Source organism: Vigna radiata, unplaced genomic scaffold (genome assembly GCF_000741045.1).
Source record: "Vigna radiata var. radiata cultivar VC1973A unplaced genomic scaffold, Vradiata_ver6 scaffold_83, whole genome shotgun sequence".
Lineage (NCBI taxonomy): Eukaryota > Viridiplantae > Streptophyta > Magnoliopsida > Fabales > Fabaceae > Vigna > Vigna radiata.
The window spans coordinates 1433459-1461365 of record NW_014543268.1 but is presented as its reverse complement, the minus strand read 5'-3'; the positions used below and the strand labels follow the sequence as shown (position 1 = coordinate 1461365).

The 27907-nt window shown below is 33.9% G+C and overlaps 5 protein-coding genes across 22 annotated transcripts in view; 1 reads left to right on the top strand and 4 right to left on the bottom strand.

The window, feature by feature from the left end:
- Nucleotides 1–3064, top strand: LOC106754005 (photosystem II D1 precursor processing protein PSB27-H2, chloroplastic). Of its 3 annotated transcripts, XM_022777832.1 has the most exons (5): nt 111–125; nt 327–362; nt 1603–1723; nt 2132–2529; nt 2646–3064. In XM_022777832.1, exons 3-5 carry the CDS (start codon nt 1642–1644, stop codon nt 2781–2783), a joined length of 618 nt encoding a protein of 205 aa, XP_022633553.1. In that variant the 5' UTR covers nt 111–125; nt 327–362; nt 1603–1641; the 3' UTR covers nt 2784–3064. The 3 variants fall into 3 exon arrangements, with proteins under 3 accessions (XP_014491424.1, XP_022633554.1, XP_022633553.1); XM_014635938.2 differs by lacking the exon at nt 327–362 and having other exon boundaries at nt 1–125; XM_022777833.1 differs by lacking the exon at nt 327–362 and having other exon boundaries at nt 1–125; nt 2609–2744.
- Nucleotides 3065–3748: 684 nt separating this feature from the next.
- On the bottom strand, nt 3749–6895 carry LOC106754111 (imidazoleglycerol-phosphate dehydratase-like). Its single transcript, XM_014636065.2, has 8 exons — nt 6583–6895; nt 6381–6505; nt 5813–5917; nt 5410–5502; nt 4816–4890; nt 4595–4657; nt 4194–4303; nt 3749–3931 (listed from the first exon to the last, which is right to left on the bottom strand). Exons 1-8 carry the CDS (start codon nt 6812–6814, stop codon nt 3904–3906), a joined length of 831 nt encoding a protein of 276 aa, XP_014491551.1. The 5' UTR covers nt 6815–6895; the 3' UTR covers nt 3749–3903.
- A 1765-nt stretch (nt 6896–8660) lies between these two features.
- Nucleotides 8661–11959, bottom strand: LOC106754108 (pentatricopeptide repeat-containing protein At2g22070). The gene is made up of 2 exons (XM_014636062.2): nt 9406–11959; nt 8661–8854 (listed from the first exon to the last, which is right to left on the bottom strand). The coding sequence occupies exon 1, from the start codon at nt 11795–11797 to the stop codon at nt 9449–9451; it is 2349 nt and encodes a 782-aa protein (XP_014491548.1). The 5' UTR covers nt 11798–11959; the 3' UTR covers nt 8661–8854; nt 9406–9448.
- Nucleotides 11960–14699: 2740 nt separating this feature from the next.
- LOC106754109 (probable serine/threonine-protein kinase WNK9) lies at nt 14700–18262 on the bottom strand. 2 transcript variants are annotated; one of them, XM_022777788.1, is made up of 7 exons: nt 17928–18262; nt 17797–17834; nt 17381–17608; nt 17014–17234; nt 16706–16863; nt 16169–16607; nt 14700–16041 (listed from the first exon to the last, which is right to left on the bottom strand). In XM_022777788.1, exons 1-7 carry the CDS (start codon nt 18000–18002, stop codon nt 15008–15010), a joined length of 2193 nt encoding a protein of 730 aa, XP_022633509.1. In that variant the 5' UTR covers nt 18003–18262; the 3' UTR covers nt 14700–15007. The 2 variants fall into 2 exon arrangements, with proteins under 2 accessions (XP_022633509.1, XP_022633510.1); XM_022777789.1 differs by lacking the exons at nt 17797–17834; nt 17928–18262 and having other exon boundaries at nt 17353–17464.
- A 4723-nt stretch (nt 18263–22985) lies between these two features.
- LOC106754119 overlaps nt 22986–27907 on the bottom strand; it is an 18515-nt gene continuing 13593 nt past the window's right edge. For 8 of the 15 annotated variants that reach the window (XM_022777839.1, XM_022777842.1, XM_022777840.1 and 5 more), the window contains 8 exons: nt 27158–27385; nt 26575–27046; nt 25841–25958; nt 25002–25108; nt 24354–24439; nt 23708–23823; nt 23603–23635; nt 22986–23436 (listed from right to left, as the gene is read on the bottom strand). In XM_022777839.1, the coding sequence (XP_022633560.1) occupies nt 23374–23436; nt 23603–23635; nt 23708–23823; nt 24354–24439; nt 25002–25108; nt 25841–25958; nt 26575–27046; nt 27158–27248 (1086 nt within the window). In that variant the 5' untranslated portion in view covers nt 27249–27385 and the 3' untranslated portion in view covers nt 22986–23373. Of the gene's footprint in view, nt 23437–23602; nt 23636–23707; nt 23824–24353; nt 24440–25001; nt 25109–25840; nt 25959–26574; nt 27047–27157; nt 27386–27665; nt 27902–27907 lie in introns of those variants that run through there. The other 7 variants (XM_014636086.2, XM_014636090.2, XM_014636089.2 and 4 more) reach the window with 5 other exon arrangements.

The following is a 27907-nucleotide window of genomic DNA, read 5'->3' as shown; positions in this document are numbered from 1 at the left end:
GTATGAAATATAAAGAATTGTGTAATGGGAGATTTTAGCCTTATCCCGTTTGGATAAGGCTGAGTTTGTGGAGAGGAAATTGTGTCGCGGGATTCCGGAGAGCTTGTGGTTGCTGCAAAGCACAGGTACGAAAACCAAAACATTTTTTCATTTTGTTATTCCAAACGCTATTATGTTCTCTGTTGGGTTTAGTTATTTCTTTAAAAGTTTTACTACCAGAATCCAGTCCTAAGTTCTACTATGTGCTTTAAACTTTTGGAATCTACTGTGATTTATGTACCCATATTCTGCCCTTGGCGGCGCTGGGTGGGTGGTCGTGGAGGCAGAAACAGCCGGAGCTGGCGGCAGACGGGGAGAGGGAGGCGGGCATTTAGTTATATACACGGTTATCAAACTCGCGAGTTAACTTGTTAACTCGGACGAGTTTGCGTTTTTAGTCATGCTTACCGAGTTATCTCGGTTGTAAACTCGAAAATTGATTAAACTCGCTGAACTCGCTAATAAACTCGGTAAAATCGTATAAAAACGCGATTTTATCGCGATTTCACGATTTTAAAAGAGATAAAAACGAACAAGAAGATTTCGATAAAAAAGATAAAAACGAACACGAAGATTTCGTTGAGGAGTTTAAAAGAGGTAAAAACGAAGAAGAAGATTTCGTTGAGACTACTATTTAATGACCTGATTAGGGTCCTTTTCTCTTCACTCCACCACTGTCTGTGTTCGTGGTCGCTGTTCGTGCTCTCATCGTTGTGCTCCGACGACCTGGTTCATACTCAATGTCGTAGTCGCCGCTCGTCGTTCGCCTCATTTACGGTCGCCGTTCGCCTTGCTCGTGGTTGCGTCTTGTTCGCCGTTGTGATCATCAACGTTCTTGTTGTCGTGGTTCTTGTGTTCCTGTGTGGCGTCCCCGTGTGGTGGTGGTGAGTAAAAAAAGTTTTGTTTCAAAAGCCTCGATGGAGTTGTGTTTTAAGAACAAATTTCTGCTTTTTTTTAATGTTTTACCTATTCATTCAAATGCCCAAATGCCCGTTACTTGTTATAAAAAATTTTTCATTAAAAGTGATTAAAGATGATGGGACTACAGCCTGCCGTGCCAGCAGTACACATTTGATTTTCATTAAAGGGAACGTCGTGTCTCTCTCTCTCTCTTATCTTATTATATATATATATATATATATATATATATATATATATATACTTTTATTAATATTATATAAAAGATATTTTATTTTATAATTAAAATTTTGATTAGATGTCTCTCTGCCCTTATCTTATCTTATTTTATTTCAATTTATGTTGTATATTATATTTTTGCAAACAATATTTATGTATTTCAATTTATATAATTTTTTTATCTTATTTGAATTAAGATGTTTTAATTTTTTTCATGTACTTAAGAGTTTACGAGTCGAATTTACTGGACTCTCACGAGTTTACGTAAACTCTCGAGTTTGATAACCTTGGTTATACATCGGTGTGTGTTTGTGAGATCTTGTGTACAAGTGTCAGTTCAATGAAGAACAATCTATTCATGCTAGACAAAATTTATGTTTACCTGGGTGGATTGATGGTGAAATTGTTGCTACCTTGTGTATTTAGTGAATGTAGCTCTGTATTGTGGAATTTTGCAAAAGGAGGATGGCAATTATCCTTGCAACAAATATGTGTTCCATCACAAATTCCAAGACGGTTGAAGGGATCAAAAGACTTGCTAGCGAAGGTATGTCCTAAAATTTCAACATGCCTTTTTAGGGCATGTTGGCGACACCTTATGTGGTTTCTTACGTTTGGATGAAAGCTCCCAGTTGTAGCTTTTGTATCATATAACCATCTTGACCTGATTTGTTCTGGGTGAACATGTTTCCAATCATAGCTTAGTATTTTTTATGTTTGCTGTTTCTGTATTATTCTTCTTCGTTTAGGTTCCCATTTCACTATTTGTCATGTGAAAGGACATAATTCTTTTGGATTGCTATTTTCTGATTGATTTTATAGAAATAATGACTTATTCTGATGAAGGAAAAAGAAAGTACAATCAGTAAGAATATTATACATAATCTGTGAGGAACAACATGATATCCTGAGTAAGTAGGTCCTTCATTTATTGACAACTTCTGCAACATAACAGATAAACTGCAATCCAGGTCTGCACTGCCTCTTCTGGAAGCTTCATCAAGTCGCAGGCATCTTTTAGTCAGTGTTGGCCCTTCATTGGCTACCTTGGCTTGTGGTTTGTCACCATCAGTGGTATGGGCTGAAGAGAATTCTGGTGACAAAGAAGAAGAAGATAAAGGGGTTATTGGGGCTATTAAATCATTATTTGATCCTAATGAGAAAACAAAGTCTGGAAAGGTGTTGCCTAAGGCTTACTTAAAGTCAGCAAGAGAAGTAGTGAAAACACTGCGTGAATCTTTAAATGAAACCAGTGATGACATTGCCAAATTTAGAAGGACTGCTGATTCCGCAAAGGAGTCAATTAGAGAATATTTGGGCAGTTGGAGGGGAAATCAGACTGTTGTGCAAGAAGTATGAATTTCTACTTGAAACTCTTTATGCGGTGAAAATTCAATGCCTTTACTACTAATATGAGGAAATTTTGTTGCAGATTATCCTTTTATGATCATATTTTGGATGCCTTGCAGGAATCATATGTTATTTTGGAGAAAGTAATAAGATCTTTGGCAAACTTTTACTCGAAGGCAGGGCCATCAGCTCCACTGTCGCAGGAAGTTAAGTCTGAAATATTAGATTACCTAAATACAGCTGAAGAATTTTTGTAGAGAAAGTGTTATAGAAATAACACCCTGAGTGCTACATGGCATGTAGTTAAGCAAAATTATTCTTCAATCAAATTAATTTAGTTCCAAAAAATTGATCCAACTTTTCTTTTTCTTCATCTGAATTTTGATTGCTTGTTTTGGTTGATGATTATCCTCACCTNCCCATCTCTCTCCGGTGTCCAAAACTAGAAAAGACTGGGAAAATTGAGTCACTTGATACGTTGTAACGTATTCTTCATGTGTTACAAGCGCAAGATACTTTTTATCTTGTTTTTTTTCCATATTTATGCCAGTAGCAAGTGCTTTTCATCCCATCGCAACAAAATAATATGACATGGTCATGGTCAATCACTTGCTCTGGCGCAGCATACATTATTTTTTAGCAGTAAGTTTTTTTATTTTCCTCTAGTACAAATTTTCGTGCAATAATCTTATGTTTTGACTTACTATTTCCATTTTTTAAAATTTAGGGGAAACAATTTATATTGTCCAAAGTTTATCTAAAAACCGTTAAGGTGATTGGATTTAAAACGTTTAATAAAATTAACTAAATTTCTTGAAAATTGATCATATACTTTTTTACATTATTGAATGTTTTAATTCTTTAAGTAGCTTATAATATTAAAATTAACATAATATTTTTAAACTTTATCCTAATTTTATACACTAACAAAATTACATGTTTAGATTATAATTTGATACAATATAAACAAAATCGACAGAAGGGAAAAGTGAAAAAAAAAAAAAAAAGTGGAGCTGGTCAACTTAAGGGTGAAAGAAATTTTAATAAAATATGGATGATAAAAGAAATAAGCTACAAGGTTTTATAGCTTCAAATGTTAGAAAAAACATTATTTAAACAAAGTTAAAAACTAGTAAAATAAATTCTTTCACTATAGAGCCTTATTTTACTAAACAAAATTGTTTTAAAATAAAAGTTAAACTAATTTAACTNCTCAGGAAAAGGAGAGTACAAACAAGTTTACTTCCCCATTATTTATTTTAAAATGTACACCAAAAGAACACCACCAAAATAATTTTATTTCTAAAATAAATATACGTACAACAAGCATTTATCATAACACAAAAATTATGAGAAATGAAGGTCCAATGGCAGATATCAGCTACGAGACAGAACCCCCTTAGAGCTGCGCATAGAAAAGCAAGGGATAGTATTAGTTTTTTACATGACAAGACAGCCGCATTCATGGAAATTCAGAGTTTTCAAAGACATATTGCAGATGTAAATCCAAAGCATGAAAACAAACAAAAAATATTATCATTTGAAGACAAAGCATAAAACTGGTTTCATCCTAAACAGCTATGATATCATCTTTGTTATTAAAAAAATACTATATGGAATGAAATCTAATTCTCTTCATCTCAGCACAAAATAGAAAGGCACCATACCTTGGTACAGTTCCAAGGCGACGTGTATCATACTCTGTTGCTTGTCGAAGAGCCCTAGCAAAAGCTTTAAAGGTTGCCTCAATAATATGATGGGAATTTTTTCCAGCAAGCTGTGCTCAGACGAATGCATATAAATTCTGTTACAAGGTTTTCAAAATTGGGATAAAAAATATCAACTGGAAAAAAGAAGCACAGGCACCAAGTTGGATTATGTAGTCATCTGTTAATGCATGAAGAATATAGAAACATCTCATTTTTTTAGACTGTGTCTGAGACATACCAAAGATCGCAGGTCAAACGTCCACAACATCCAGTATGTTTAATTCGTAACGATATGCACAAATATATTTACAAATTAAATGACTATAACTGATGATGACCTACGTTCTATGTATTAATACCTGCCGAATGTGAAGTGTCATACCAGACGTGTTCACNAATGATTGGAAGAAGTGTTCCACCAACTAAAAACGAGAATATCCAGTTGAATTCATTAGTATATAATAATACTAAAGATAAAGACAAAAGGAACAAGAAGCACGGAGATAGTTCACATAAAAATAATATTTGGAAACATCAGAAGCTTGATAAGTAGAATTCTAACATTGAACGGTTATACTACCTGAGTATCGTATGTCCCAACCCTCTGAGTGGGTATGTCCAAATTGTATCCTAGATATGGCCGGCCAGACAAATCCTGAAAAAGAGTGCAAGGAATCCATGATGGAAGAATAAGAGAGAAAACATAGTTAGATGTTAATTNCTTCTACTACTACTCCTATTTAAGCTAAACGTTTTCAACCATTCTAACTGACAACTGATGTGATGCTCTGAAGTAGTTANGCAAGTAACAAATGTATAGTCAAAAAGTAAGCTTGTAATAGTGATCCAATTGGAAAGAAGAACTTCCTAATTTTAATTCAGAAGCATTGTGTAAGTACTACCAAAGCTGATCACGATTGAGTCTCAAAACAAGCTCATGTATGCGGTGTCTCTTCGTCCGAAGCAACTAAACTCTAAGAGTAATTTGAATTTATTTATGCAAATAACAAATATGACAGCGTAAAATTAAGGTTACACATAAGAAGTCCTAACACATTTTGAAGTGTTTATCCATTTACCGTGTTTATAGGCAATGACAAATCACACTTTCCCACAACACATATGTTAACATTTACCAACAAATTACTATTTCTACAGATTGTTTGAAAATTACCAGCGAGACGTGTATTAATGCCTCATCAAGTGGAGCAGAGAAATTACCAAACCGGTTAATACCCTTCCTATCACCAAGAGCCTGCAACAAAGCCTGAAGATGTAGTACCAGAAACCTCTTAGTTTTAACATGATAGATAAATGAAAAATTATTAAAGACAGACTAGTGTAATTACAAATCCCTGTTGCTATAAAATTAGAATCGGCATTATAATTGTTAAAATGATCAACAGATACTTAGATGTCATTGTGCATAGAAAGAAACAGGTAAAAGTACATAAAGATAAAATTGCGCGCCAATCTTCAGTGCAAGATAATAAAGCATGCTTTAGTTTGAAGGAACAAATAAAATATAGAAAACCATAAAGGAAAGAAAGAATTGGCTCATGTAATGCTTTGCATACTGTTCCAATAGCAAGTGCGACGTCTTCATTTGTGTGATGATCATCAATATGTATGTCACCAGTAGCCTTTACGTGTACATCAAACAGCCCATGTGATGCAAGTTGCTGAAAAAACGCAGCCAAGTTTAGTTTCCAAAATTACTATCTCATTCAATGTTTTACGTAGCCTATAGTGTTTACTTTTCAAGACACAAAGCAGACAAAAGACTCCTCATCACATAGTTTAACTCTTGTAGCTTTTCATCTCTTTCATTCCACATTACGGCACCGGTTAATCTGTTATAGCACGAACTTTGCTGAAATAATATGTATTTTCATTTTAGATGTTTTTTACTAAGTAAATGTCAAGTATACAATACTTCATTTAATTATTTAATATTTTTTTTTGGCTCCCATGACATTTATTGTCTGCATCATACATGAATATGAATACTGATTGAAATCTAAAAAAACACCGAGGCAGATAACAACAATGGGATTTAAAATGTAAATGAATGAAAAAAAAAATGAACAAAAACATAAAGCATCCTTAAAAAGAATGCGCTAAAATTGAGTTGAAATTACTGACATCGAGCATATGATCGAGGAAGGGAATTCCGCTACTACTATCAGCAACCCCGGAACCATCCAAGTTTATTTTGACTGATACATTGGTCTCATTAGTGACTCTTTTAACTTCTGCGATTCTAGCCCCTAAAAGTGATAGAAAAAACCATTGGAGAAACCAAAATCTCAAAAAGTGAAGATTAGAAATGGAGAGTTGCATTGACCTGAGTCAATAGGCAACGTCGTCGTCGCTGAATCATTGTCTCCCACCACGGCAGCGGAAGAGACGTTTCTGGGAAGATGCATTGGAGTGAGTTTGCGTGGATTGAGTGAAAAGATTGAAGCTTGGAAAGGTGAGAGCGTGGGGTTGGGTATTGCGTTGAAAACCCTAACCCTTGAATTTAGAAGTGGGTAAGAAGGAGATGCTGGAAAAGAGGGAGGAGCAGACAGCTCCATTGAGAGTGAAGCAACAACGGCAGCACCGCGCCGATCTTCTCCGAGGGTGGTTTCAGTGCACAGAAAAACTTGGGTGGATTTGGGCGAAAAGAATGTCAGGCCCAAATAAATTGCAAGATTATTTTGGGCTTATTTATTTTTGTAGTCCATTTCTTTCTAGACCCCCATAGTTTCCACCACTTTGCCATGACTGGATTAAAAACAAGTGTTTAGGATCGTGCAATCAAGAAGACACGTTGTCCAAACCGAAGTTAATTTTTATATAAAAATAAATAAACTCTACAATCTAAAAAACATTTTTCATGCAAAAAAATCACTTTCAAATGGTATAATCTTAAAATTTCTTTATTATCTAAAAAATAATTTCTAAATTATATAATTCAGAAGTTAAAAAATATTAATTGCATAATATCACCAACTTCAACTTGCCATTGGTGAAAATGTTATCACACTTAATTGTCCTAGGAAGATGAATTTCACTGTAAAACCTTACAAGTTCTTTAGGATTCTGCAGAAATGTCATAAACTTTGCTTGATTCCAAGCTATTTCTATCCCGTCATAGTCATCAAATTCTCCTTGGCTGTATCAATGGCTACATAGCTTCATCAAGGGCATTGCAACAAGTTCATGTTTGACTGAGTCAACTATTTACTTGTCATGATTAATGAATAATTAAATGCACACATTTAATTTTATTTACCTATGATTACGTTAATTCATTGAAATGGTGTGATGAATCATGGTTTAATATTTTAAGGATGACAATTATATATTTATTAGTAAATTTCTGATATGGAAATGTTTTATCTACATACATAACACTGGCCATTCCTATCACTCCATCTATCTATGCAATGCTATGGTAGAATTATGTATGAAAAATATTGTACTTTGTCAACTTTCTTACTTCAATAGATCCAATAAAATCTTATGTTAGGATCCCTTTTCTGTATCTTTTCGTGTTAATCAAACACCCTTTTTTAACATCTTCTCGGAATTTTTAAATCACATCAACGCTCAATTTTATTTATTTTTAAATACTACACAAACTACATTATTTCTCTCTTCACGTTTCGAACACGTTTATTGAGTCCAATGATAATTACAGTTATCTAAGTGTGTGTATTTGAGAGAGTGAATTTGAGAGAGGAAAAGTGGATGAATTTGAGACGTGTTATTTTTTAAAGAATTAGGTAGTAAATAGAGTTTTAAGTTTATTATTTATATAAAAATATTAATAAAATGTTTAATTAATATCAAATAAATTGATATCTATTTTATATTCTTAATATAATATTTTTAATTTTTATCAATTGATTTATATAATTTTTAAATAATAATTGAATTTTTATAAATTTAAATTAACAATAAATATATTATATATTTTTTTTTAAAAAAACGCACGGCTCCAAATCCTAGTATTCACATTTAAAAGCCAATAATAACATTCGCCATGGATGCCTCATCCAAGATTTCAGCATGTTTTGACCATGATGGAGCAAGTTCTCGAAATGGAATTCCTTCACTCTTGCATACCCTGCAGAAACTCAAGCCAATGCTCAATCACACGAGAAAAAACTTGTTAGTTCTTCTCAGTAGTCTCTATCCTATACACTGACCCCTCATTTATTTTTATTAATCATTTTGCCCTTTCTGCATCAGAGGTTCTTGAGAAAAGATTAATCTAGTTTCATTTTATCCCACAAACATTTCTGTGGCCAAGANAGAATCCCAATATTAGAGAAAGCAAGGCTTCCCTCTAACCAGACTTGCTTCAAGAATTAAGTTTATAACTGGTAAAATAGNGCTAAAGAGCTCCATATAGAAAATGATTTAAAATTCTTAGGCAGAAAACAGGTAAAGCTATAACTTTATATGGTCGTCCACCTTTAAACCAAACAAGANAATATATCATAAGTAGACTATTCAAACACTACAGAAACAGAGACGCAATGCTTCAAGTCTTACTGTTAGTAATACAAGATATGGCCCCAATTTTATGCTCTAATTTAAAGCAAATTGCTTCGTTTATTATTAAACTATAGAACACATTAAATAACGTAATTGTACTAAAATTACTACACAAGGGCACAATTTATTTATGGTAAAAGAAACTATAGCAGTATGGTTTATAATAAAATCATGTAAATATAGCACGGTTTATGGCATAAGATATCAATGAATATCACTAGAAAGTTAAAAGTTAATTTGGAAAAATAAATTGAAAGTGAAGTGAAGCAGAATAACGTATCACTTCCAGACTAAAACGTCATGAATCAACGAGTTATATATTTTACGTACACCCAGAAGTTAGAACCCTTAAAGACAAACATGAGGGTCACTGAATTATCCGAAGTGGTTGATTCAAATCTCAAGTTACTGAAAATGTCCACTTTGGTAACGAGACTTCTTCTGCAATCTTGATTGTCTCAGTCATAAATATTCTTTTATCGTCAAAACTATAGAAAACGCAGAACGTATGTATTGTGGCTTCTGGCCAGTCCTACATCAAGTGGGTGCAGACCAAGATCCAAACATGTGGATAGAAAGTAATGGGAAATTTATCCTTTCAGACGAATGTGCTAGTAAACCGTTGGTCAAATTGTAGTCTACACCAAATGTAACTGTTTCTTCTACCAGTAATCCTGACAAGAGCAAGAACCATCGTTGAAATGATGAAATCGGGTTGCATCTCTAACTATAATTTCTCTTTTCACAAGCTTAGAGATGTATTTAATGGCGGAATGGCAGTCATTACAAACTCTAAGGTTCTTCATGATCCTCAGTGTCGAATNCTCTGGAGTATTTATTAATGCAAACGCAATGGCAAGTTTTTCACTGTGATGTCTAAGGATCTGTTCTTTCACTTCTTGCTCCAGGTCATGCAACACAGAATTGGTGTCAGGAATAAAGCCCATTTTCTTTATCTCATTCCATATTTTTGAAATCATACGGTAGATTGCATCTCTTTGGGGGTGAAGTGCATCGTCAACACCAAAAGTGTGGACTTTGTTCTGGATTTGNACCCAACTGAATCCTTGTTCTTTCTTTACTGCTCTGTCCTTCATCGACTTCCTAACCTTAGCAGCATCCTCCCATTTACCACAGGCTGAAAGTGTATTAGCAAGTGCTGAGTAAGCCCCACTATTATTGGGATCAATAAAAAGCAACTTTTCAGCTGCTACTTTAGCCAAATCAACATTTCTATAAACCCTACAAGAAGACAAAAGTGAACCCCAAGCTACCACATCTGGTTCGATGGGCATATTTGTAATAAAATTATATGCTTCTTCAAGCAATCCAGCACGCCCAAGAAGGTCAATCATGCATGCGTAGTGGCTAGAGGTGGGTTCAATGTTATGAACATTTTTCATCAAATTAAAGTAACGTTTACCCTGTTCTACCAATCCCACATGCGTGCAAGCAGACAACACACTAACATAAGTAATGNGATCGGGCTTTAGGTTAATTTTCAACATCTTTTCAAACAGTTCTATGGCCACATTTCCAAGTCCATGTTGAGCTAGAGCCAAAATCATGGAAGTCCAAGTCAATGTATCCCTGTAGGAGCAGATCTNATTGAAAACTTTCCTAGCATCTTTGATGCTACCAGATCTTGAGTACATGGTAATTAAAGCATTACCCACAGAAATTGATGATGCTTCTTCCAATCTCATAGCAAATGCATGGAGCTGCTTACCATGATCCAGAGAAGCCAAGCTTGAGAAGACACTTAATAGTGCTGCCAAAGTATAACTGTTTGGCTTTGGACCTTCTCTAATCATCAACCTAAAGAGAGCCAAAGCATTACTAATTAAGTCATTTTGTGCATAACCAACAATCATGGCAGTCCATGCAACTACATCAGGACACTTCAGTGAATCAAATATCTCTCTTGCAGGGTTTATATCCCCAATTTTGACATAGCCATCCAACAGTGATGTGAATGCTATAACATTAAGACTCGAAGTTNCAGTTAGNTGTACAATCCTTCGAGCAATTTCAACAGCACCCGACTTTGCATACATTGAAACCAGAGCATTCCCCACTGCCCCGGCATTGTCAATATCGACTTTTACAATATGAGCATGAATTTGTTTCCCGAGTTTCAAGCTTTGGAGATTTGCACAAGCTGACAGAACACTTGCTAAAGTGAACTTATCCGGATTCAGAGATGAACTCTTAAGCATAGAAGAAAACGTTTCCAGGGCTTTGATGTCACGTCCCTGATGACAGTACCCTGTGATGATGGAATTCCAAGAGACAATATCCGGATCACTCATTTGATCAAAGAGTGAAAGTGCAAGGTCAAGTCGACCAAACTGCATGTGCATTGAAATCATAGTATTCCAAGTTGATTTGTCCTTCANCCTCATCCGCTCAAAAACAACGTTTGCCATAACAGAATCACCACACTTTGCATACATGTTAAGCAGTGAATTTGCCACAGGAACAACCCCAGATAGCCCCAGTTTAACAACAAAGGAATGAACCTTGTTTCCAACATTCAGGGCCTTCTTTGCAGAACATGAGGCAAGAACATTGGTAAATGTGAATTGGGTAGGCGAAATTCCAGAAGAAACCATGCGNAGAAACGTGTTAATAGCGGTATTGAAAAGACCCAAGTGGTTATACCCAACTATCATGGTGGTCCAAGACACTGAATCTGGGTGAGGAATTTCATCAAACAGTTGGCGTGCAGAATCCAAGTGGCCACCCTTCACGTGCATGGAGAGAATGGTGTTCCATGAGAAGGTGGTCTTAAGGGGCATTTCATGGAACAAGCGGTGGGCATCGGAAAAGAACCCGGNTTTGGCGTAGAAATTGAGGAGGTTGTTCATCAAGAAGACGCCGAGGCAAATGCCGTGTTTGATGATTGGAGCGTGAATGCATCTTCCCAATAATGGGTCTCGGGATTTGATTGCGGATTGGAGAAGGAGTGCCCATTTGTCGGAAAGAGAGGGAGGGTTTGGGTTTTGCATCAACACAAGCAGAGTGTGCAGAAGTGTCTCCTTCCTGCACCTGCATCAAAATCAAGCCTTCCCAAAAAGTTTACAAACACTAACTTCATTTTCTTGCCTCCAAAACATTCACTCAACACTGTGCAATTGTTGTATACTGTTGTATTGTCTATCCATGAAATTACCCAAATTACAAAGTTGGTTCTGTCTCCCACGCCTTGATACACAAACAATTTAGCTTATGAGAAATGAGTATGGTAAAAATATTACTTTCACATGGAAGAATTTACATTTTTAAAGTTCAAATATATTAATTTAAATTTATTTTATTTTCCAAATATTGTATTTAGATAGCATGAATTAAGTTTATTGAACTTTAATTTTATTATTTCGTCAACAAATACAAAAATTACTTCTTCAACCTAAGAAATAAAAATAAAAATTATACATTAAAAGCTTTAATTGAAAAACTCTTCCTAAAACATCCATCAAAAAATAATTTCATTGATATTAGTAAAAAAAATCTTAAAAAACATTATTAAAAAATAGTTATAACTTACACTGGTAAATAAACAATCTCAACTTTAGAATAATCCATATTAACATTAACTTAAAAAGTTCTTCTTATTTATATTAGTAAAAAAAAAAATCAAATGGGTGTGAATAAAAAAATTTATTGATAAAAAGTTTTGTCTTACTAATGTTGGATAATAAAATCTTGATTAATGTTAGTTAAAAAATAATATATTTTAGACGATGTTGGTCGAAAAAGTCCTCCACTTACTAAAATAATACATGATAGAATAATACATGATGATGTTAAATAAAAAAGTTGTGTTTCATAATAGTTGAGTAGCATTACATAAATTAAAAAAATAAAACTGATATAATATCAATAAACAAATATCTTGGTCATATAATATCAATTATTAGATAATATTATTGGACGATCAAATAATAACCATTAATTTCTAATTTGGTTATCTAATTTCATTAGAATTTTCAAAAAATTCTTAATTATTGAATTTTCAATTTATTTCTTTAATTTTTTAAAAACATCAAATTTTGTGTTTTAAAAACATTAAATTTTAGTTTTTTAAAGACAATTAATTTGGTCTTTTGATTCTTTAATTTTCATCAATCATTTGTTACTTTTTTCCCTCCATCTATCAGGATCTTAGATCTATTTTTCTTAGACCATCATTCATGGTTAAACAAAAAAACTAAAATCCAGCGAAATTGGAAAAATGATTAAATTTGGTGTTTTTAAAAAACTAAATGACTTGTGCAAGTTATGCAATTATTTAATTTTGAAGAAAGAAATGGTGTTTCATAATTTAGAGTTTAGTTGTAAAGTGATTGAATAAAGCAGACAATAAAGGAATCCATCTAAGTGTTTATGGTGACATTCATTGCATTTGAATGAGCTACACTTTTCCATGTTCTGTTTTTCCCAGGCTGCCACCGTAGTACTCTGTTGTTAGTACCAATGGCCATCTTTAATCAAGAGAGAAGATAACCAACAACACTGCCAATATCTACATTATATTATTCATAACCATAATTATACATTCATTCAAGATATATGCATACATGATAAAGATATTTTTTCAACCTCTTTTTTTACAACATTTTAATACGTGTCAATTTGATTGATTTATATTAATTTTATAATTATTATTATTTATTGTGAAATAATTTTATGATTGATCTAAAATATTATTAAAATATTATAAAAAAATATTGTTAAATTATCATTCTCCCACCTTATTATCAATGGATTCCTATCTGAGTTTTGAAACCAAAGATGATTAAAATGTAGAAAACATACTAATGGCCGTCGAACATTGACATGAAATCAATTAAATTAATTAGTTTTATTATTACATGTAAGAAGTATATATTATCAAAACTAGAGGAATATATTTTTCATAATCATTTCTTATATATGTAATTTGCAATTTAACTGTTCTTTACTGTTTATTCCATTGTTCATTTTAGATAGCGCAAAATTATTACGATGCCGAATAAATTTAAAACAATAATTTATTATTAAATATTTTATCTGAAGTAATTTTGAAATATTTAAAAAAAAAATAAAAAATAAAAAACATGTTTTGACGAAAATTCCTTTAACGGATATGTTGATTGTTTGAGCGGCAAAATTTACAGACAGGGAATCTTAGACAGTTATATAATCAACAAAAACACTGCAACACCATAACGTGAATTCCGTTCATATTAAATCTTAATCTCGAAAATTCCTTTAACGGATATGTTGATTGTTTGGGGAGCAAAATTTACAGGCAGGGGGTGCTTATTTACAGGGCAATAGTATTTTGTCAGAGTTACCTTTATCCGTACCTTTGAAATATCTACCCCTTTGGCCGATTTAGGATGTGGAGCTGCAAAAGCATGTGACGTCGCTGTTATGATGGAGTGTTCATACCAGCAGAACATTAAACAGCACACTAAATGATGGACCATTTCTTCTTTGCTCTTCCAAACCACCCCACAGTGCTCTCTCAGACAGATTCCTCTTTGGCAGTATTCATCAACATGGAGAATAAAAGTGTCATCTTTTCAGTAATATAAAGGACTAGAAATTATTAATATTTTACATCACTTCATTACATATCTGAGGAAGAAGGAACTAAAAAGTAGATAGTTTTCTAGTTTTACAAGTATCTGGTTACATGGTACCTCCATTTCTGCAGACTGTCACATGTCTATGGTTTAGTCAAATTTGATTAGTTATTTTTAAACTTGGGGGCTTTGAACCGTACAATTATTTCTGATTTAGAACATTATTTAGCTGCCTCATGACTCATTACATTAGGTTTGTGAGAAAGGTTAGGAATGATAAATGGATAAAAACTTATATCGTAGAGAAAACTGACAGATTTTACTGACACAGCATCTCTTATCATCAATGGTATGTAATCCTGTAGGAGATGGAGCTGAAATTCAGCATCCCAAGGGAAAACTTTACTTACATTAATGTGACTGAGTTATCCTGTGCATGATTTACATCTGGCCTTTTCCATACTAGGTCAAGTGACCATAATGGAAAAGGGTGCCCACAAGCTAAATTACAGCTAGCGTCTTTTGAGTAAATCCTATCAGTCTCAGGCTCTGATTTTCTTTCCTAAGTTTGAGAAAACAGGCTATCAGTTAATGTAGTTACATTGGTGCTCACTCATGATTATGAACTTCGGTGGTTTCTAGATTCTAGAAATCTATTGCATCAACGGGAAGGGAGGTTGCCCTCTGAAGTGAGTTTGGAAACAAAGCTCCTGTAAAGAAATCCTTGGCTGTGAGCATTCGCTCAGGACTGTTAGACTGATTAATCTCCTCAACATTTTGAACCATTTGATCAGCATAATTGTTGCATTTCTCGTCTTCAAGAGGAAAATGCTTCCCAGAAACTATAGATCTTAATTGTGGTTTATGCTTTTGTATCTTCAATCTGGATTGAGCCGATAAACTCTGAATTCCATCTTTCCCACAATTTAATTTTTTCGTATCAGGAGACATGCAAGTAAATTTTGGCTTAACCCCCAGTTGTTGATCTCTAAGCTCCCTTAACTGCATCTGGTACTTTGCTTTGAGCCATCTTAGCTCTTGCCTGATTTCATTTTCACAATCCAACATAACACAATTTATTGCAGGGTTTGAATGAGGCCTTTTGGTATTGAGATAACTTTTTTCATCCACATTAACAGCTTTTCCTTCCTCCTTGATGTTCAATGGATTTGATGCCTCATGAGTTTGGTCACAGTGTATGTCTTTTAACTCTTCATGGCATAACTCTGGTTCATCTCTCTGGGCCCAAATATCTGTATAATGAATGCCATCGGGATGGCTTGATGCATCCCGTGCACCTTCGGCATCACTACTTGCAGACCCTTCAACTTGGTATGTTATCTCCTCAAATCGGCCATGAATTGCAGCACATCCATTTTTAGAACAATGGAGAAATTGAAGATTCTTGCCACATGGATTATTTGATGATACATAATCAACCAAGTAGCCGTTTGCAGCACAATTGAGGCAGACACCTGCACCTGAACATTCTGAATTTTCCTCTATTCTGACTCCTGTTCTCCACTCGGGAACCAATGTTGCAATTTCATTGTCTATCATATTTGCCAAATCTGCTACATCTTGATCAGTTATGTCAAGCTCAGTTACCATTTCATTTGCAACGCTCAATGCAGTATCAGTCTCAATGTCGAATGGGAAGTAGATGTTTCGAATTCGACCTATTTAGAGGAATGTCTTGTTACTTTGGTTTATTTGCTTGTGCAGTGAGTATCAGAAGAACAACAGAATATAGAATAATCAAAGACTGAGAATTCCAAAAAGAAAATAAGAAATTGAAATGCTAACCTTCATTATCTGCAATTCTGAGTCTCAAAAAGATGCCATCATCTTCTCTTCTCCCACTTTTGATTGTGGTGTCAACCTTAGCTAAATTGTCATCGTCTTCACAATCAAAGAGACCGATTTCCCTTGTTTCGAAATCGTTTTGATGATAATCCAATTCAGAGAAGGGCCCATAACCACCAAGATTATCAGTGTACCCACTCATTGAGGTGTTGATGCTATACGTTCCATTCAAAGGCTGTCTGATTAATGGGGCCACTTCATAGCAATCTCTTTGATACTGGAATACTTTTGAGTCAAATCCAAAATCATCAATTTGCAGAAAAGGGTCCTCCAAGAGTTCCTTAGCTGAAAGTCTGAGGGACGCGGTTGCTAAGCATTTCTCTACAAACTGTCTTACCTCTGGACTGTCTACTTTGTAAAGAGCTTCTGGCTTCTTCCCCTGTAAAATTTGCATACAAGTTAGTGGACAAAGATGAATAATCATATATGACAACGAATCGAGTTTAATTAGATAAAAGAACGACTTTTGCTTCATACAGATACAACTTTCTTGTAAATTTGAGCAGGATGGTTGCATTCACTATAAGGATATTCAAAAGTGACCATCTCTAAGATGCACATTCCAAAAGAGTATATGTCAACCAACTCATTGTAATCCTCTTCATACACTTCCGGAGCCATAAACTCAGGGGTGCCTGGAGTAAAACAAAGAAGGAAAAGCAAATAGAGTCTTAACCTGGTGAACTGTGCAGACATAGAGGACTAATTATCATAGTGGAAAGTAACATTTTCATATTCATCTTTTGGAACATAATCAAAGGCTTTCGTGCTGCTTTTCTACGCACCAACACAACGGGCAGCATTAGATTTTCGGAGAATCGCAGCAAGGCCAAGATCACCGATTTTGACTTCCCCTTGGTTGCCATTGATGAAAATGTTATCACACTTGAGATCTCTGTGGATCACAGGAGGATTATGGCTGTGCAGATACAGAAGCCCTTCCAAAATCTGCCTACACCAATGCTTAACAGCTCTGATGTTAACCCGTCTGTGCCTAAGTCTGTACCTGCTTACACAATGAATATAATAAACATATAAGCATATACCCATTTGTAAACAAAAAGAAGGAGAAGGTAGAACTACCCGAATAAATCATTCAAAGGAATATACAGATAGACGCTTACATGCGTATAAGATAAGGAGAGGGCTTACTGTCTTAGAGTCCCAGAGGTAAACATCTCAGTGACAAAATTGATTTGTCTGTTGGCAGTATCAACCCACGAAGTATAGAACTTCATGATGTTCTTGTGTTTCAATGTCTTGAGAAGATGGATTTCACTGTATAACCTCTCAAGATCTTCAGGATTCTGCAAAAAGTCATAAAGCTTTACTTGATTCCATGCTACTTCTATCCCTTCATACTCATCAAATGCTCTATAGCTGCAACAAATGAATATGGTCTCATAAAAAAAAAAAAGAAAAGAAGAGAAACAACTCATTTTGTTGAAACCCAGTAACTGTTTCACTCAAACAACAAAATGGAGAACATCTCAAGCAGTTAAAAATTTTGTTTGGAAAACTGAAATGGGTAAGCTGAAAACCGAGAGCTAAGGATATATCATGCATACACTGTCTTGGAAGCTCCTTTGCCAAGAATTTCATTGTACTGCAAAACATGAAATTCAAATCCCGTAATCAGAACAAAGAATCAGAACCCAAAGAACTAACAAAACTTTATGAGTAAAGGAAAGGTATGTACTCTTCCATATCTTCCTGTAGGATCAACTTCCACAAACTCACAGCACTCTGCATCAACACATGCAGCACCATTCATGCTTTGCTTCTTATTATCTGTTCTCTCCTTTGCTATAGTTTATAAAAGACTTTAAATTCCTCTTCTGCGAGAGAGTGAGAGGGATAAAGAACACGAGAAGGGAGAAAAAAAATCGGTAGTTTTGTCAATGCATAATACAAAGAATATAGGAAAGTGTGATAACTAATTACTTTGGTTTTGTGTGGACATAGAGAGATTCAGGGAAGAGAGAGAGAAAGAGCGTAGGAAGGTCCATCAAAAGGACAAAGTTATTGCCAAGTGCCAACTAACCTAAACAATAAGGCAAATGCTTCACAAGGTAGGAGAGTGATACCTCAGTCATACCTCTAATCTACAACCACGCTTCTCTGACAGTAACTGACAAACACGCACTCTCTCTCCCCCTTTCTTCTAGCCTCCTTTTTTACATCTCATCACGAGCTGTAAAACCATTATCACTCTCTAAATGCAACAGCTTGCACTGCATGGACCAGCCAATGTTTTATAGGCTTTCGTATTAAACAAATATTTTATGTGGTGCTCTATGCATTTATGGGAAGGTTAGACTTTCTTGCATCATTGAAATTTACGAAAACCTTTCTAGTAAGGAAATTGGGTGTCCCTTGCTATTGTTACTATTTTAGTGAAATTGATCAATGTTACTTCTCTCTAATGGTGGCTTCCTTTATTAGTTCTCCACTCTAGACAGCAACAGGTAGTGAACAAAATTTGAGTTAGGAAAGTGGGTGGTCTCTAATTCAGCGAATTGATATTAGTTTTGATGGGAGAAAGTTTATAGAGTTAGGAGGAGCAGTGGTAATTGGTGCCTTCTGATAAAGAAAGAGGGACCATTGCTCTTCATCTCTAACTATGCTTCTGGATTTTCGGAAGGGATTCCGTTTCAACCTCAAATTTTCTTTTTGGTTTTTTCTGCATTTTATTATCTCCATTCTAGATTTCTTTTTCAACATTTTTTCTTCTTCAAATTTTACTGATTATAGGATTAATCGATACCAAACGTCAATTAAATATATAAAAATGTGTAATTCAGAAATTAAAAATATTTACACTACGAATAGTTTATTTTATGCTAAAATTATGTGAAGCGGAAAATATCAATTTTTTTTTTAAATTTAATATATTTCATGAGAATTGATTTTGAACCTCTTTTTCCAGCTTTTGGTTTTAAAACTAGTTGTAAAATTTAATTTGTAATATTTTTCGATATTTTTTAATGATACGTGTTTCTGTTTTCCAGAACAAATTTTAATAATTTAAATAATAATAAAAAAAAAAAGCACTCTCTGAATTTTTTTTAGCAGGAACGCCATCAATTGATACAAGATGAATATGTTTCCTTAAATAAATTTCCGTAAATTTAAATTTGTAACTGATAAAAAAAAAGTGATTTTTCAGTCAAATAATACAGCTAAAATCATCATATTGTTGATTATTAAATTTTGTAATCCTTCCACGTCTCGTAAATTTCAACATTTTAAAAAATATAATTCAAAATTAAAATTAATATTTAACTTAATTTTTAATGTGTTTTGTGATTGACCTGATATATTTAAAATAATTTCTTTATTAACGTATTTGGAACATAAAAATTTGTATTCTTAATTTCGTAAGTAGTGTTCCTTATCCAAGCAATCGTGTCTGCAATCGATATCTTTGATAGTATTTGAAAAAATAAAAAAATTAACTTTATCGATGAATAACTTATAAATACACTTACATTTTGAAGAACATGTTATATATATATATATATATATATATATATATATATATATATATATATATATATATATATATAAATTAAAAAGAAAAGTTTGATATTTGAGTTGTATGGGTAAAAAACAATTGTGTTTTGAAAGGGGTTAAATATGTTTTTCGTTCCCCAACTATTGACCGTTTTTGTGTTTAGTCTCTCTTTCAAAGTATGGTACAATTTAGTCCTTCAACTTTAGATAACTCTGGTATAAGTCCTTTTTACCAAATTTTTTAACTTTATTTGTTGTTTCGAACGTGTTTCTCCGTTAACATTGAAGCAAAAATGTGTCAAAATGTGTGAACAATCCAAATGCTATAATGTAATGTGCTTGAAACAGCAAATAAAGTTTAAAAAATTTGGTAAAAAAGACTAAAACCATAGTTTTCTAAAGTTAAAGTTGAAGGACTAAATTGTATTATACTTTGAAAGAGAGACTAAACACAAAAACGGCCAATAGTTGAGAGACGAAAAACATATTTAACACAAACTTCACTAAAGTAGATTTTCAGTTACTTGATAAAAATTAGTTACTAGTAAAATCGATCAATACTTTATGCAATAATATATAAAATCATAATATGATAACGGTACTCTATTCTTTTTCACAAATAAAAATATCAGGATTTAGGGTTTATTTGGATGAATTTTTACATAAATACTTTTAGAAAAAAAAAAACTTGTATAAATTAAATTTTGTTAAGATATTTTTACATAAATATTGAAAATAAATCTAAATAGATCTTTAACCTAATCCTGGTTAGAAAGTTTTCTCACCAAACAAAGAGACCTAAAAATTTAAAGTGTTCGTAGGAAGCTATGCCTGGAGCCGACCATCTAGAGAGGGCGGTGCCAGCCACATAAGGAAAAAAGGATGGTGGTTTTGGACAACTAACAACAATTTGTGCTTTTAGGTGTATTTTTGTTAAAGTAAAAAAAAAAAAAAAAACACTTATAATTTTCTTTATTATCGTACGACAAAACTTAAAAATATTTTTTTAACATCTTATATTGTGGATTAAAAATTGGTGAATAACTTAAAAGAAAAAAACTAATGGCATGTTTGGTTGTCCATAAGATACACGCTAGCTTTAATTAGACTAGCATAGCTAGCTTTTGCATCCTTTTCACCAATGTGATCTAGAAATTCTGTTATGGGTAGATATTTAGGTACATCTTAAATTCTTCTAAACTCAAAAGGAAATAGACATGTATAGAAAACGGTTGGATTATTCTTTATGTATGAACATTGTACATACAGTATGATACCAAGTTAAATCACTGTTTTTTCATTTTTGTACTTTAGCTTGTTTGTCTTATATGTGAAAATTCAAACCTATATAATCTATAGCGTAGCATGTGATGGTGGTCTGTTAAACTCGCTGAGTAGCATAATTTAGAAAACAAAGTTTGTTTTTATTGTTGTTTGCCTCTGAAACAAGTAGGGTCTGTCTCTTTCTCTTTCCTTCATGTTGGTCTCAGGATTTCTTTGTTGAGAAATGCTAACAACTACCATAGCAAAACATTTTTAAGAATATTAATAGTTCGGTTAGCCTTCTCCGAAGTCCATCCGGTGTTCGGTTAGTCTTTTGAACGTTTTGTTTAGTTTATTACAGTGTTCGATTAGTCTCTGTTTGGTCTATTGTAGTGTTCGATCAATCTTTTGTATTTAATATGTTACATGATTCCTTAATTATCTCTAATCTCGAATTCAACCCTACAATCCAAAACAATATTCAATAAAATTCTCTCATATTTATAGCTATAATTAAGTCTCAACCAATAAAAAATATGTTTAAAAGATTGTGTTGTTTGATGAGAGGATAAAATATTAAGAAATATGTGTACAGTTTGTTTGTTATAAAAGAATAGCTGCATGTAGAGTTAGCATGAATGTGCCAAAGAATCCTATTACGAAGTTATGTAATCTCAGATCTTATGGAAGTAATAGTTTTTTAAGAAAAAGAAAAACATTCTAGTGTTATCTGATCTTTGGAGTGACCAACACGGTTTCTACACATGCCACTGTGTTCACAACATGAGATAAAACCAAAAGAATAAAATCACAATTAATTCATTGCTCCGATTTCTTCGAGTACCACACTTCAGATATAATTTCCATAGAATAATCGTAATCTGATTTTGACAATCAGCTTAAAGACAAAGTTCAACACTGTTGTCATATTTGCATGTGACATTTTCATACATTTTGTTGTTTTTTAAGAGCTTGAAACCTGGCTCATCTGCTAACGGCCAAATTTCTCTTGTCATGCAGCCACATTTTTGTTGACTTAAATTGAATCTTTTGGTTTGCTACGAAACAGAACACAGCTAATAATCTTTACGTTATTTTTTATTTTGTATCGTAGCTTTAAGAAGTTGCAAGGAAAAGAAGCAAAAAGTAACAAGTGCTTTATCTTTTTTTTTTTTTTCCATTTATTGGTTAGAAGTATTTTTTCTGTTAATGGTTGCTTTTTACTTTGATATAATCTTCCGTCCTATTCACTTTTACTTATTTTTTATATATTTTCTTTATTTTACTAAGAAAAGTAGACTATTGCTTCGTGCACACCTCATCTCCACTACTGCACCACATCACTGCTTCAGCCACTCTTGTGCTACCGCCGTCACTCTGACCATCACCGCCGCTTTAGAGGATGAAGGAAACAGAGAGAACTGAAGAGGAAGAAGAGAAAAAATATGGAAAAAAAAATTGCTTCAGAAAGCTATTTCTAGACCATATTTCATGTGTTCTAAAAAGCACTTTTAAGACCACATAAAAAATTTTGTTTCAGAAATCATATTCTGGAAAGTTTATTCCAAAATATATTTAATACATTTCGAAGATTTTATGGGAATCTTGTTCCACAATTTCATTCCAGAATTCAATGTATTCTGGAAGTCAGTTACACAGAAGGTAAAATGGTATTTTGAAAATTTGAGAAAATGTGTGAAGAAGTTGCGGGGTGCAGGAAGTAAAAGCCAGAAAAAATAGAGTTGATCCTCAGGAAAGCCGTAGAGCCTTTTCGAATTATGTCAACCCATTAAAATAAACTTAAAAAAATTGATTTTTTTTTTTCTCTAAATAACCAACTTGATAAAAGGAGGAGCAGGAAGTCAATGAGTATCACTTGATTGCTTCAGTTGTGAACAACACCAGAAAAGTCTTATCCTTTTGAGTTAAACTCGATCGCGGATTGATCGGCTAAAGCGTATATGTGATGGGAATCCAGTACATAGTAGATTAGCTTTTCCCATTTATTTTCTTCAACAATTGAAAACAAAAAAGTCAGATTTTTAGAAGACTTTTTTATTACATTGTTTGGTTCAAGTCATTTTCCACATAAACAGATACAAGACGATAATATTGTACGACGACAAAATAAAATAGTGCCAGACCTCAGTATTAGAGATGGATTCTCTATTTTTGTTCCTTTATATTCGATCTCTGACTGATTCATGAAGTTGTTCAGACTTCAGATTCAACAAAATGGCCACGTTCCAATACATAACATTGTCATGTAGTTGATGAGCCAATAGCCAATGTACAAGCCTACTAAAGAAGGAGAATGTCAACTATTGTCCGTTTCATCCCATCGTATTANCAACTCGGTGGGATTTTCAACATGCATATATGTTACTTATTGGGTATCCTTCCGTAACTGCTTTCTCCATAATCTTTTCCTGGTTAAAAAAGAAAAGGAATTTCGGTTTTGTGATTGCAATATTGTGAAAAATTATTAATAAACAAGAAATCTTCGAAAGACAAGCAAAGCTTGATTTTGAATCAAAGTTTTATTTTGCTTGCTTTTTCCTTTCGAAATGTACATGTAAATGATAAATAATTTACCTCGATAACAGTTGTGATCCTCCCTGGTCCACCCTACAGTTACTCTGGTTTAGAAAATCACTTAAAAAAACTGAATCAATTGCAGCACNAGTAGAAATGTACCACCTGAAATTGCTTTTTTGTCCATGATATTTCCTTCCAAGTTTTAGAATGGAAAAGGGCTGATTTCCATTCTGTTGGAACCTGAATACTATCCACATGTTGCAAAAGCCTCAAGCTATCTGCAATGACAATTAGTCCCAAGTGAATGGTAGAATATGATAGGCCAACATTTGATTTAGACAGTTATGAATCTCTATTAGGAAGTCAGTAGGCATTTATTTATACCTTAATCTTCTAGTTTATGTGGCAGCTGTAGTAATATATAATTCCATAAGTTGTGTTATGGACTCGTAAAAATAAATTAAGGTGTCANATTGTTATTCCGTGTAAGTTGAAGGAGGGACCTCCTTGTTGGAGGAATATTGTGTTTGTGACCAAACACGGCCTAAAAAACAGATTTTTATCCATATGTAGAAAGCAATATGTTTATTTCTTGCGGGCAATTATTAGTCTGAACTACTTTAAAGGTATCAGAAACAATCCTCACTCTTTAGACTGCCACCATTAGGTTTTATTAGACACTCGGTCTAGACAGATACTGAAATTTCTAAAAGAACTAATGCATATTTTAACATGTTATTCTTTAACATGTTATTCTTAAGCATTTCAATACTAATTAAATGAAAACATTGAAAAGCCAAAACAGTACTCGTGATGAATGCTTCCTCCCAGATTTCATGTTCTGACCACGAGGGANCAACTTCTCGAAATGGAATTCCTTCACTCCTGCATACCCTGCACATAATGCAAGTCAATGCTCAATCGCACGACAAACAACTTGTTAGTGCTTCTCAGTAGCCTCTATCCTATACACTGGCCTGNCCCCCCATTTCTTTTTATTCCTTTTGCCCTTATTGCATCACATCTTCCTGACAACAAGAAACTNGTTTCATTTTACCGCCACAAACATTTCTTTTTGGCCAAGACAAAATCTTAAAGCAAGGCTCCCCTTTAACCAAGCTGACTTTAAGAATTAAGTCTGTAACTGTGATAATAGAGCTTAGAACTCCATATGGATGTAAAAAAGAAAAAAAAAATAGAACTCGTAGGCAGAGCAAAGGAAAAAAGTATAAGTTCATTCACCTTTAAACCAAACAAGACAATGTATCATATATACAATATTCAAACACTNCAGAAGCAGATAAGTCTAATTATTGGCAATACGAGATACAGCCCTAATTTTGTCAAGAAAATTGTTATACTATAGGCCATATTAAATAACATAAATCCTACACAAGGGCATGGTTTCTTTATGGTCAAAGAAAATATAGCAGTAAGATTTATAATCAAACCGTACTCAAGCACTAGTTGGCGTATTGTTCCTGGAAGGACACCATCAGTGAGAGGAGCTGTTTGTACTTCAAAAGAATCACACAGGGCCTTCCCATCATTTGAATCCAAAACCTAAAATGAAACAAGTAATGAACACTAAAAGTCACACAGGCCTTTCATCAAAAGCAAAAAGAAGTACAAAGTAATGCATAAGTTTATTTCATAAAATGTTTCGAAGAACACATGCACATACAACGGAAAAGAGCAGGGGAAAATCAAATGATGGCATCAGTACCTTTGCCGTCACAAGAGTGTAGTGAACATCAAATGATCATGAAAGCTTAAAAATTTAAAACAGAACACAAATATATAAAAAAGGATTGAAACTCAGTGAGTATTCGAGTACTGTATATTCATCAATATGACAAAGAATAGGAATTTCATACTGAATATTTCCATCCTGCTAAATGAATAGAAAATGAACTTAAAGGCTTTTAATAAATTGGTATGCTTGTAAGTCTTTTTCAAAACAAAGAATGGTCCATCCTACTCAACAGATGCCGCTATTTAAAGAAAGCTCGTTGCATTGGTTGTAGCATTACAACAAATCAAATTTAAAAAGTCTTACCAGAATATTAAAGTTTGTCCAATCCAATCCCATTATTTAGCAACAGCTTTAGGTTCAGATTGTTAAGAGTGATGCATATATATATATATATATATATATGTGTGTGTGTGTGTGTGTGTGTGTGTGTGTGTGTGTGTGTGTACTAAAAAATAGGCATATAGAATCTAGCATAAGATAAGTATGAATACAGTAGGATACGAAGTTAGAAATTAAATTGATAGATAAAATAAGCCCACCTTGCAGCAAACAACAAAAAAATTTGTCACACAACCTTCCAGGATCTGATCCCCATCATTTGACAGCAATAGTTCTGTCACTGAGGGAGGCCTGAGCTTTTCCAGAGGCTTCCTAATCCTGCATTGTAGCAAAATTTCCAACTATTAACTTGAAGGAACATCAACACAATAAGCAGCAAGAAAATGAAATAAATATGCAATTTTACACTGTCATAGACAGCAGATTGCAGATATAAATANTAATAATGAAATTTAAATGAAAAATAGATTATCCTCAATTCATTACTGGAGTTATAGTCACTAAAAACAAAGGGGTTATTTTAGTAAAAATAATTAACTTGGTTCCAACCAAGCATTAATATATAACTTAATTTATAGTCATGCGACAGATGCTATACAATTTCTGGGAAATCAAACCATTAAGACACCAGTGTCTCCAAAAAACACAATTAGATCAAACCTGAGATGTGAATTAATTAGGCAATACATGTTGGATTGATGTAAAACGGAAAGAGTAGTCTAAGACAATATATAAATAATTTTTAATAGTTTCGTAGATGTGTCCCTCTTGAACTTTACAACCCAAAATGCCCGTAATTTCTAGACAACTAANTAAGCCAATTTAAGAAAGCCATAATAGAGAAAAATAATATCCCGCCATTTTTGTTTTGCATAGGATTTAAGGAAAAAGTAAGTGGTTAATAATGCTTCCAATTCAAAATGCACAAACTAACCTTACCCAATCTGAATATTTTGCAGCTGCGACATTCCTCCCATAGCCCACCAAAGCCAAATGTACACCATTTCCCCAAATACCGAATGTAGGAGGAACATAAGTTTCAACGTGCACATGCACATCAAGCATTTTACTCATGTTTTCCTTGCTAACAGTTTCACATGCATTTAATTCCTCTAAATTACCACTAACAAGAGTTGTAATGGCCAGCTCCTCACCATCTTTCCTTTCTTTTAGAGCACTCGGCAAGACTTTGCATAGAGAACCATTAACAAGCACCTGTACAGTGGGTTGCCATATTGGCAAGGTTGCTGATGACGGTGACAAAACTGCAGGATGATNAGATTTAAATAGAAGCCATGGCGCAAAATTTGATAGAACTTGTATAGATTCTGAAAGTCTTTTCATGTGCCTTTCCCAAAATAACAGCCCTGAAGCATTGTTATAAGTACGTGATGTTGTGTAAGCACCTAGACCAGAAGTTAGCTAAATAAGTTTCAAAATAAACAAAATATGTATAAGGAAATCTTGCTATAATTCAATTAATTATTTTACTNAATTGTTACTAATTTTGAAAGTACCTGGATGAGTTTCAAGGAAGATTTTGACTGGAGGGGCATCTGAGGACTGTAAAAGGATACCATTGCTGAGGAGATACCTTGATGCTGACATTTGTTAAGCCTCCAGACANTGAGAGGAGGAGAATTCCAATCTATAGCTGTTCANAAGATGAAACTGCCCTCAAAATCCCCCACACGCAGTAGTTTGTCTAATTATCTATCTTCAAAGACAACTAAAATCCATGTGCACTGAAAATAGAATCACTTTTAGAGTAGAAAGACAATAGTGTGATACATGCTCTACTTCTAGAAGCAGCAAATTCAAAAGATAACGGACATTATATGATTGTTGCCATTTATAAAGAGCTCAACAAAACATAAAAGAGGTGTGTGTAGTGAAACCCAACGGNGGTGCAAATAGCGAGCAATTATGGTCCACAATATAAACACGTGTGAGTGCAGAGAAATTAAAATGGGGGTGCACAAATCAAATTGTTGGGTTAACCCAACTTCATCTTCTTCAATATACCCCAAAAAAAACCTTCAAGGTCTCCATTCTTCATCTTCCTCGGCTGAACCACCATTGCCAGCAGCCCCTCCCTGTCGCCGCATGCTTCTCGACCGGCCAGGACCGTCGCTAGCGTCGCTGGTCACCACAGGAAGCTTTTCCGGCGACGACATGATCTCCCTCCGTGTTCTTCCTCTTTAAAAACGTGTTTCTACCACCTCCCACTACCCAGATCGGAAACGCCGCGATTTCCGCCACCAGAG

Excerpts from the sequence above, each read along its gene's own strand:
- LOC106754109 (XM_022777788.1), bottom strand. The coding sequence starts at position 18,002 with ATGAATGGTGCTGCATGTGTTGATGCAGAGTGCTGTGAGTTTGTGGAA. Across the intron at positions 17,609-17,796 it reads AAAGGAGCTTCCAAGACAGT|CTATAGAGCATTTGATGAGT; the intron begins GTATGCATGATA and ends CATTTGTTGCAG. Across the intron at positions 16,042-16,168 it reads CAGAATTGCAGATAATGAAG|GTCGAATTCGAAACATCTAC; the intron begins GTTAGCATTTCA and ends TCCTCTAAATAG.
- LOC106754005 (XM_014635938.2), top strand. The coding sequence starts at position 1,642 with ATGGCAATTATCCTTGCAACAAATATGTGTTCCATCACAAATTCCAAG. Across the intron at positions 1,724-2,131 it reads CAAAAGACTTGCTAGCGAAG|ATAAACTGCAATCCAGGTCT; the intron begins GTATGTCCTAAA and ends GCAACATAACAG. Across the intron at positions 2,530-2,645 it reads ATCAGACTGTTGTGCAAGAA|GAATCATATGTTATTTTGGA; the intron begins GTATGAATTTCT and ends GATGCCTTGCAG.